This window comes from Cyphomyrmex costatus, unplaced genomic scaffold (genome assembly GCF_001594065.2).
Source record: "Cyphomyrmex costatus isolate MS0001 unplaced genomic scaffold, Ccosl1.0 scaffold135, whole genome shotgun sequence".
NCBI lineage: Eukaryota > Metazoa > Arthropoda > Insecta > Hymenoptera > Formicidae > Cyphomyrmex > Cyphomyrmex costatus.
In genome coordinates, this window is record NW_017275337.1 from 627776 (window position 1) to 639858 (window position 12083).

At 31.2% G+C, this 12083-nt stretch overlaps 1 protein-coding gene across 1 annotated transcript in view; it reads right to left on the reverse strand.

Moving 5' to 3' along the window:
* Positions 1-5434: 5434 nt before the first annotated feature.
* Positions 5435-12083, reverse strand: part of LOC108782759 (low density lipoprotein receptor adapter protein 1) — a 42346-nt gene continuing 35697 nt past the window's right edge. Inside the window, exons 3-6 of the mRNA XM_018551116.1 lie at positions 11495-11607; positions 8502-8743; positions 6460-6614; positions 5435-5799 (exon numbers count right to left, since the gene is read on the reverse strand). Of these exons, the coding sequence (XP_018406618.1) occupies positions 5599-5799; positions 6460-6614; positions 8502-8743; positions 11495-11607 (711 nt within the window). The 3' untranslated portion in view covers positions 5435-5598. The remainder of the gene's footprint in view (positions 5800-6459; positions 6615-8501; positions 8744-11494; positions 11608-12083) is intronic.

Below are 12083 nucleotides of genomic sequence, written 5' to 3' on the forward strand. Positions count from 1 at the left end.
TGATCTTAAAATATAATTACGTTCAATAAATTGTACAAGTAGAAAATTATATAAAAATTCTAAAAACGTCGCATAGAAATGTAGAAATAAATCGTAAAATGATTTTGTTTTGAGAAAAGACAGTAATTGACAGTGAAATCATTTTATTTATAAATAAAATTACAACGTAGATTATATATTAAAGGTCTGAGAAAAATAACAAGAAGTTCGCAGAACTCTAAACTAAAATGTAATTTTGTTATGAGATGTAATTGTCTTGAATATTTTTCATTAAGCGGATTACTAATTAATTTGCTGCCATTGAACGAAAAGCGAAGCGAATGTGCGAGGAAATAACCAATAAGGGATAATATTTCAGTGTAATTTTTAAGAGAAAACGTTGTATCATATATTATTGCCGTTATCGATTAATCGGGAATATCTATAAGTTAGAATAGATATGAAAGAGGACATTCAACGTGCGCCATAAAAGGAATATAAGTCAGTTTTCAAAGGATGTTAAATTGTTTCAACATTAATCGTATAATCAAAATAAAACTATTGATAAAATTACGGTATTATGTAAATTTTTTATTTCTTTATCTTTTTTTTATCTACAGTTTAGAATATTCTATTTTCATATCTATTATTATATATTAAACATACTCAATTAAATTATAATGAAAATAATTTATATATAACACACACACATACGCAGGACTGTTAAATAATTATAAGAACCGGGTACTGTTATTTTATTTTTGACTTATAATTTTTTGGAGCACGCTGTATCTCAGGTGTGTCGTGTAAAGTGATCCAGTTGCAATGTTAAATTGCAATATAAAAGAAGTTTTGTTTTTCGGAATTGCGTGTAATCAAATTAAACTTTTTCTCTATATTTTAAAGTTGTGATTGGATTCATTTACGCGGGACACGTATCATGAATATGCCAGGCAAATTTGGTGTGTTCGATTGCCGTACGAGAACTGAATATCATTGTCCTATTCCTTAACGTTTTGAAGAGCTTCCGTCAAAATGACGAGACTTTTATACGTACCTATATCATGCACACGGATTTTTGCGCACACATGGAATGTAATGGAAGATTTATTTATCAAAGTCAGAAGGAGAGAGAAGAATTATACTTCACGGCGCGGCGCATAATTGCGACAGTTATGTAGTTATGTAGTTTTACGATCAATTTATTATTACTGTATAGCTGTTGTTATGCTAGGTTGATAAGAAATCGTTTGAAGCGTGGAGTGCAAATATTTTTTTAATACACCTATTGTTACCGCAAAGTGCGGTTCTCGTGCGGCGATTGTTAACACCAGTCTCAAATAAGACAAGATAGCGATTAAATATAAGCAGCATAAAAAATAATTGTTAAGTATTTATATGAGAAGATAGGCGACAGAGAAAGAAAGAAAGACAAACAAATGACGAAGCACCCAGGCGTAATATAATTACGATGTGTAATATGTATATTATATATGTGATATATTATTCCGTCGCTAATTAGAAAGCGTCAGGGAGTATTCAAAGCGCGGACACGAGGACTTTTCGTATTGTTATATTGAACTGTCAACGCGAGATGAGAAGGTATTCTTGCGAATAATTCGAGAAAGGAGTAAGGCGTACATAATTATGACTTTTCTGAGAGTATTTCTGTAACTCTAGCGAATGTGCGAGATAAGTCGAGTTTAAACTTGTATATGTATAAAAAATCGAACGAAATATACTGAAACTTTTCGGAATATTTTCCGAATTTTTGAGATTGCAACATTTGCAGAATTATCGAAATATGTATTTCGGGAATTTACGTAGTATTTTCAGATATTTTCCAAAAATTCCTATAATATTACGATATATAAGTATATTACATAAAATTTATCAGAATATTCTGAAAATATTTTCAAGATATTGTATCCGTATTAGACGGTCAGAATATCTTCTCTATAATGTATAATAAGATACTCATCTCGTGTTTCATTGGTTTGATATCTATCGAAAAGGACAACTAATGTAATTAAGAAAAGAATTTATTATTTTTAAAAACAGCCTAATTTCTGATTTTTACAAAAATTCATCAAAAGGAAAAAATTATAAGATTGATGAAAAAATCTTTATAAATTGGCTGAGAAAAAGAATTAAAAAGTGTCTAAAAATAACGGATACATATAAAAAACTATCCTCGTGTACGTAATTGGCTTCTTCTCGATTTACCAGAGCGTCTGGAAGACTATTCATTTTCACAAATTACATTCATGATGTACTGAAAAAATAAATTTCTGTTAAAACATATTTTTCTTTCTCTAATTTTAACACCATATCCTTTAAAAAAAAAAAAGTTCTATTCCGATAATCTATTTAATTTGTGATAATATCGTTGATAAAATAAAACCTATCGACATAATTTTTCACGATTCTGAATATAAAATAATCAGTATTGATGGGATTAATTAATCCTTGCAATGCAGAATAAATCGATATTCGGATTCGTTTTAATAAAAGAAGGGGGATTTCATTTTTCTTCCATGCAGGGATAAATCGTCAGAAGATGCGTACATGTCAGAGATACATACATATATTTGATTCGTGCTGCTTACGGACTACGAACATTTAGCGCAAAATGTATATAACATTCCCGTGGTAATACATACGATGCACAAGTGCGATGACAATGTGCAATTAGTGCACAGTTATGTAAAATGACCGTCATTTCGAGCTCGTTATCGGCGCACATATTTGGACGTCCGGCCTGAGATTTACATCGCCATTAGTCCGTACGTGACAAAATAATGTAGTTAAAAGTAGCTTTTAACTTCTTTTTGATCACAAATATATCTTGGCACTGTAAAACTCAGGCATCTAACTTTTTAATTGTAAAGAAAATTATTGATGAATATAAATATAATTTAGACGGTTTTTCATCCATATTAAAACTAAATTTCAATATTTTATGTTTATAAAAATTGTTTGTACGTACAATTAAGGATATAAAAAAATCTGAATTTGTAGATAAATATTCTATTTTTTTACATGAAAATTATATTAATAATTAATAATATATAAAAATTTTCATGTAAAAATAGAATATTTATCTACAAATTTCCTTTTTTATATTTAAAAAATAAAAGATGTTTCCGAGAATTTGGATAAAAAAAGTATTAATGTATACGAAAGAGTTTCCATTCCGACTATTTCATGCATCATCTCGCGATAAATTCTGCAAACCTACGAAAATTTTCCATAAGAGTATAACTACCTTAGAATCGATATAATCTAAAAATGTTTCTCTTCGAATATAACATTTTGACTAACGGACAGTAAGTTATCATATAATATATTATATTTGCTATATCTTCTTTGAAATCGAAGCCCTCTGCAACTTACTTATTCACAAGAATAACCAAATCGACAATCGTATCACGCAGAAACAAAGATCTTAATGCTATCCAATAAGACGTTATCACGATAATTACGTACAGATACGATATCTAAAACCAGAATACAATATATTTACGATTTAACAATCGATAAATTAAATATCAATATAGTTAACGCTAAATCATGTTAACGCTTTTCGGTTATTTACGGCATTATTACGCCCTATCAACTATTACGCGCATGTATACATCAACACATTAATATTTAATATGCATATGTAATATTGCGATATTTCGATGGCAATCCTTTGCCATCGATATTATCAATGAAATCTCCATCAGCATAACAAGTCCATCTGACAAATTTAATCCCCCTTCGAAGAATATAAAAATTTCCTTCGAAATATATAAAAATTCCCTTCAGGAGTATAAAATTTCTGTGTAACGTATGAGCTATTTGTAAATAATATCTAATAACACACGTAGAACATAACGCGACGATATTCATTTATAACAAATGTCATTTTTGCGAAAAACTTATCGAATTTTAACTAAGAAATAGTCCAGCTATTCTATCAAGGACTTGACCATTAACAATTACGTAAAAGAACATCTCTAACCAGCAACGTAATAGGGAATCGATCTACGAAACCTGTCGTTTTTTTCAATTCTCTTTTTTTTTGTTCGTTTCTTTTCTTTTAACATTTTTAACAAAAATAACAAATGTATATTAACTCTGGAATTTACATACGTATTTTTATGTGACCAGATTTCACTCGAAAATTGCTCTAAAGTAATTTAGCCGCGCACTGCACCGCGTAAATATACGTATGTAAAACATTGGAATCATATATGGAATTAAAATATGGCAGCGATATTTTTCGATTTGGACGGGATATATTTTTAGACGAGGTTCAGTGTATCTTCGCGTATTTATTCGTCGAAATTTTGATTTAATGTGTAATTCAAGTATCTTGATGCAAGCAACACAATAACTGATATCCATAATTTTATTATTTTTTTACTATATGTATATCTCAATTACGTATTTCATAATAATTTCTACATAAATTCTTACTTTAGAATAAAATAATAAATACTTGATTACGTTAATTACAATTTATCAAGAACATAAAGTTTATAAGTTAATTTAAGTTAATTTAATTAAATGTTAATTAAATTAATTTTGAGTGCGAATATAGCATGGAAGATAGCGCACTGGTCTATCTATGCCAGAAGTCCCGGGTTCAATCCTTGTAGAAACCAAAATATGTGCGCTCGTGTCTTCTCTCGTAAAAGGCCAGCAACCTTCCGAAAGTATTCTTGTTTACAAAAATACCTTTCGAAAAATCCGCTGTTCGGAACCGACATTAAAATTGTAAGTCCTATATATTTGTAGGAATTAAATAATCAGTGTACACTCCACAAGCATATGAGAGAGGTGTAACACAGACCAGAAGTTTAATGTAAAAGGAAGAAGAAGGAATTCATTTTAGAAAAATGCTTTGTTTAATAGATCATCTGTTTGAGCATTGCATCAAGACTTTCAATTTTCCGATGAACTTTAAAATTTAAAATTAATTTTATTTCTTTGTGCACAGTCATAAACTTTATGAAAACGCGAGTTATAAGACACTAATTTTAATCTATTTTCCAGAGTTAATACCATTAAAAACGATAAAAAGTGTCTTAATTCTTAACATTCACACTCTCGTTTAATAATGTTTGTGCGATATGTATGTAAAGTAATTGGCACAGGTTAGATATATGTATATAGGTATATATTAGTACGCATTATACAAAATTCATTAGAAATTGATCCCACCCCGATTACCGCGATCTCTCTGCTGCCAGTTGATTTCCTCTTTAATATCGAGTATCAACGTCATTGTATGTGATATGAATCACTCGCAATCTTTCCAATCTTTCCTTCTAACGAATACAAGAAACCCCAGACTTAATAGTTTCATTAAGATCACACAAAATAGACACCGTTGCGTCGGCGTCCCCTCTGGCTCTCTTCAGCGTTCAATAAAAATATTAATAATCGGTGAAGATCGCCGCCTTTCCGAATCTTAAATTCGCAATCGGAAGCTGCCGATATAATTCGGCGAGGATTTTAATGGTTGCCGTTAGTCTTTTTGGATTGGCCGTTGTCCGAGAGGTGTTTCCAGAGGCCTGTGATCAACGGCACATCCCTGAAACTGTCAGCCGCCGGCTATTTTGCCTGCTACGAACATATCAAATCGACCGACCTGGACTCGCCCCAGGCATTTTGCACTTTGAAACCGGCGTTCGGTCGGGGCACCACATGGTGAGCTGGAGTGGATGCCGTTGTATGGTGCCTAAGTGTTGTCATAGGAATACTGTTGTTACTCGCTGCGCTTTTCTTTGGATTTTTTTTCACATCTGAATCCTCCTCAAAGCATACCTGAAAAGAAACGAACGTTTCATACTACTCGACAAATTTTTATCTCTTTTCCTCTATTTTTATTTAATTCTAGGAAATTATAAACTACAAGTAATTTCGATTAATTCAATTACTTCTTTATATATATATATATAAACTGCCCCTTTTTAAGTGTAAAACATTAATTTCGGAATTTTTTAATCTCTTTAGAATTCTGTTGAAATAGTAAAACAACAGAAGTGAATGCTAAATATGATAAATATATGTATGTTAATATTTTTATTTTAAGACTTTTAAGAGCTACACACACTGATTTGAAGAGTAGCGGACAAAATTTCTTTTAGCGCACCTAAATCCAGGTAAATATAAACCACATGTATGTTTAAAGTTCCTGTTTAAAGAATAAATAAAATAACTACTATTTCAGATATTTTAATTTTGTTTCAAATATTTTCCTTCTGAAAAGGAGCAACTTTTTACATCCTATGACGGGATGCAGATCAATGACGTATATACATAGCAACGCGATACGTAGAGTACCTATCGATGAGATGTAGCAAACTAGGAAGGGATCAAACGCCGTGGGATTATAGTATAGCTTTGCTGATCGGTCGGTTTTTGCTGATCGACGACGACGACGACAACGCATCAAAGAGAAACTCTCAACGTTTCACCACTCACCCATGAATTTCCCGTTGGTTTGGGATCGTTTGACAAATCAATTAAAAGATTTTTCTGACTATCGTTGCACCGCTGTTGACCGTTCTGCTTATTTTGTTCGTTAATCTTACCAGTAGTAGTCTTTGTTTCACTGATGCTCTTCTTTTCATTGTTTTCTGCAATTAAAGATTCAGAATAAATGATATTAAACGAAAAAATAACGAGAGATGTATATGTCGGTTATGAAAAATATAGTTATCTTTAACAGAAAAATAGATTTATCTCGTAGAGCATTGCGATACGTTAAATAAATTAATTATTGTCCATTTGTAATCTGTGTTTATTTGCAGGAATTTTAGTGCGTAAAAATCCTATGTGACAATTCTGAAGCTTTGTATATGTGTTGAATACTAAAATCTTGTTTTTCATGGAATATCGTGATAAAAGATTGAAAATATAAATTTAATTTAGATGATAAAAGAAAAATATTTATTTCCAAAATGAAATGCACGTGAGTTTTAGTAAAACTCTGCACTCAAATATTTGATGCAATATGCAGAAGCAAAACATTTCCATGCACAATCTCCATAAAATAAAATTCTTAAAAAAGACGATTTAAAAATCAATAAAACAGTTTCACGATATAAATCAAGAATCAACTCGATTAATTATAAAAATATTTAATCTAACAAATCTACCCTTTTGATACGAACTTTAATATTTCAAAAGCGATAAGAAATCAGCGGCACCAAGTATTGAATGAAAAGAAAACAAGAAGTCTCTTTCTAGAAAAAATTATTTATATGTAACTCACAAAAGTTTTTCAAAATAAAAGAAAGAAAACGGAAAATTAAATAAACGTGAAATTGTATGAATTAGAGTTAAGCTCTTTTGGAAGCTTAATTCTAATACAATTCATAATTCGCAGATTTTAGGCTAATAGTATTCTATTTATAATTTTACTTTTGATATGTTATAATTTCTATGTTCATATGTACTTCAATATATATTCTAAGTATACATTATATTTACACTTATTTTGTGTCCTTTCGTATTATATGAAACAGAATTTTAAATAGAATTCTGTCTTGAATTTCGATACATGTTATACAAGTAGATCATATCTAGAACGAACTTTAAATATAGAATTAGAATATTGTGTTACTTTTTATTTGGATAAAATACAGGTAAAAAACAGGGAATTGTAATCGAGATCCCAAAGAGAGAAACTGTAATATTTTCTGCTGGTATATTTATCGAAATAGCACATGTGACACAATGCATTGTACAATGTATGCGTTGGTGTGTGCCATCCTGATATTAACGTACTATTTCCTGATTCTCTTGCCAGGTGCCAGGAGGCACCGCAATATCCGTACTCTCGGTGGTTAAGTGCAATGCATATATAGGCACTGCACTTTACGATCAACGCAGCAGCTATACCTCTTTATATACTATACTTGCGCGAGCGAGCTCGAGATTACGGCAAGTGGCAAGCTTTCCAAAGTGTAGAAATGAGAGCCAACTGCATTTCTAATTACCATGACTTTATACGTAATGATACGAAGTAGTATTTAATTTTTCCATGAGCTGTAGTAACTTATAATACAACTCCTTATAAGAGTTGAAGATCTCAACTCTTTCTATATTAATAATTTATATGTAATCTATGTAATTTCTCAAAATTGAAAATTCTGATTTTGTCTAAATTACCTACTCTAATTACAAGTTTTTAAAGATTAAAATTTTTCTTCTTTTAAATTTAAAAAAAAATTGCTTCACTAGTTATTGATTTTTTAAAAGACTATAAAATTTATTATGACTATATCGTAAAGTTCAATAAAAAATATATATATATAATTTTCATATCACACACACAATTCAAAATAGAATTCTATTTATAACTCAACAAGATCGAATAGTTGATTTCTGTTAATTTTCCTTTAAATTCCTTCAACTTCTTATTTGAATTTTTTCTTACGTTTTAACGGAAAGAATAATCTCTGTCACTTCAAGACATTCAAGACTATCAAGAAAGTATACTAATGCGAAAACTTTCTCACCAATCCTGTCACCTGTCGAGGGAGGACTCTTATCCTGTGCGTGATGGATTCTGGGATCGGACTGCGACAACTGCCACGCCTGATAAGCTGTGTTGAAGGCCTGCGCCACAGTCAGCGTCACTGTCTGCGCCATTTTTCTCTTCGGGCAAAGAAATGCATGGCACTCCATCGTCTCGTTGAGATTCGTCGCGATGAACGCGAACACGTGATCGTGTGTCGCATCTGCTGAGCAGTACGAGATCCTGAAATAAAAAGAGAACAAAATAAAAGTTAGAATTACCAGAATGAGTTTTTTTTTTAACTAATTTATTCTCAATCTCTATACAAAGAAAGAAAAACTATTTTTTCTATTAATAACAAATAAATTGTCTTTTTTTTCAACTAATGTGGTGGATAACACTTTTATCTTCATTGAAGAAAATAAAATTATTATCCGCCATTAATTGCTTTCGCACGCTTTAATAATATTGTTAACAATGGTGATAATTTAAATCTTTCTCGTGACGCTACACCAGTCTGCACGTACATCCGGCGAGACGCAACTATGATATGTAAATCCACGCCCATCGCTCGCAGCAGCAACCACTTCCGTTTATGTCGCACGACAATATTCGCTCGCTGCGTATAATAGTCGAAAGTTTGCTGGAGGGCACTTAGGCGAATTCTAAATTCCCTGAGGGAAGCGAGAGTAATATGGTACTGAGCATGAGCAAGATGCATCACAGTTACAAAAAAAATGGATACAGTGAGCTGACGTTTTATGGGCTCCTTATCAAAATAAAATTCCTATCTTTTATTTAACAAGCTCTATCGGTGTACTACTCATATTAATTTATAATCAAATCATGTTATAATCAGTTGATAATAAACATATATTGCGTGTAGTACCTATATATTATAATAATATAATAATATAAATTTCAAAATTATATTGATATTGTATATCGCGAAAGATACAATACTATATGTAAACTAATAAATAATAATTTAATACTTTATGTGATGACGATTCTTTATACAAACATAATAACCACATAGAATAATTTCTGTTTCTTTGCACAGAGCTTCTTTGCAAACACCGATTTTTCTCGCATTTTTATTCTTTTTCGCGTGTTCTTTTTTTCTTTCCCGCTCTCCCCCTTCTCTTCTTTAATCTCTTTTCTTTGCCTCTCTTTTAGTATCGCAGTTTTTAAAGTTACGCTATTACAGGCGAGAGCCGATAACGCCATCGGCTCCGAAATAATGCTCTTTAATGCTTTTAATCCTACGGCTTAATTTTATTCAGCCGCACGTCTTTGCACGCTGGTTAATTAACTCGCCATTAACGATGCCGAGCGGCGAGATTAAGAGAATTTATAACCGGCACGTCAACCTTCGCCGCGCTCGTTGTCGTCGTTCTTTTTTTACGCGTCCCGTGAAATTTCTCGTTCGCCACTTTAGCGCACCTCCGAGCGCATTATGCGCTAGAGGAACAAAGCCAACCACCCCGGCGGGCTTTCAACGTAACAATGGAAACCACCGCCTGGTATTTCACACAGTTGCCGGTCTAACGAGTCCGTGGGATCATTATCGCGAGAAAAGTTCGTTTCATTCGTTCATTCGTTTGCATCGCACGAAAATTCGGCGAGAATCTTCTAAAACGCGACGCATTTTCCAACCTTATTTTCATTGTACACTTTTCTGTCCCCTCCCCCTCTCACCCGACACTTTTATTATGATTTTATCATATCTCTGTAATAATCTGACTGAACAATTGTTACTTTTTTTATATTTAAGAGTCAAATAATTTTTTAATATTTATTAGACTCTAGACATATTTCGTCGATCATTTATCGTTCTACTGGACGTTCTATTGAGCATGAACTGAATTTTTTTAGAAGACGAAAGACAAAAACACACTGATCTTCCAGATTGATATTACGAAAAATTAAAATCACATTATACTGATAATTTTTTATGCGAATAAATAATAACAAAAAAAAACACAAATACAATTGAAAGATTCTTAATTGTGCAATTAGGTATGAATTTTTTTAGATCCACTTCTTATGAATAAAAATAGATAACTTGTAGTATAAGAATCCTGTATGAAGATTGAAACACAGATTGAAAGAGTTACGAATAATATATAATAAATTGAATTATATAAAAACAGAATGTGAAATATCACTTTTTTATTTGTATACACAACATATTTATAATTAGATTTTATATTTTATTTCGATGACATATGTATACTCAAAATCCAGTTTTGCTATTAAAATAATGTTCTTTTTGATAATTGAAAAATTTTGTTTAACAGCATCTACGGTGCATAAAATGTTACAAATAGAGACTAATAAAACAATCGTTATCAGTGAACACTGCGCGTTTTATAATTTTCTCAGCCATTAATAAGACTGAAAATATCGCATAAACTGCAAATTGACTGACAGCCTGAAAAATGAGAGAGAGAGAGAGAAAGAGGGAGGCTTCGTGGGTCGGAAATAGTCTCGCGCCTGTAATTTCCCGTAACAAATATCGAAATCGCGCACGCTCGCTGTATCATCACCCTCACGTCGTCGTTACGTGGAATTGTTGATGCACTCCCAGGCGTACGTATATTTATATGTACAACGAATATAATTCAACACCGGATCGACAAAACATGCAGCAAACTGCGACGAGTTTCACTTCGTGCGATTAAAATTTTAGTCGGGCTGGCGCGTGGAAAACAATTATTCATTATCGTAGTTCGTTCGTTAAAGGAAAAAAATGTTTTCTTCGGGGAAATATACATTGTATCCTTTTTTCATGGAATTTATTTGTTCTAATTTCATAATACTCTATGTTTCACATAAATGTTTAAGAAAGTTTTATTTATAAGTTTAACGCAATGTAATGCAGTATATTAACAAATTTTTACAAATTATAATAATACATAGTAAATGGTTCTCTAATCGTATTTGAGATTAATCTGTAATTTAATAATTAATGTATTATAATTGTCTCACCTGTATATCGACACCTGAAGCTGATCCTCTTCGGTGGCTAAATCCGTCATTCTAATTCCTCTCAAGCTCACAGCCAACGAAACCCTTTGCAACTTTTTCCCGCTTGCCTTCGCCTGTAATTAAACAAAACAGAATAAAAAATTATGCACCAGAGCATCCAACAAGAGAATTTAATTTAATAAAAATATCTTTATTCTCTCTGACAAATTTGTTATAGCTGAATAGTAATCTGACGTATCATAAAGAAAGAAAAATATATATAATACATGTTTTATAAAAACAGAATAATAATATCGAATTCCAAAAAATCTTTGAGTCTCCATTTTGCAGCTCTCAAACAGCCATCAAATATTTGAGCATTAAATATGTAAAGTTTAATAAAAAAAAATATATATATATAATAAAATATAATATATTTAATTTTTAATCACTTTATACTTTAATCTCTAATTATAATATTATTATTTTAATTTTTAATTCTCATTTCAAAGTTAAACAATAATTTTTATGTTCTGAGATTTGATGTGCATTTCTATAGAAAAGATGAAAAATGTAAAAAGAAAAATTTGCAAAAATTTTAAATAACTTT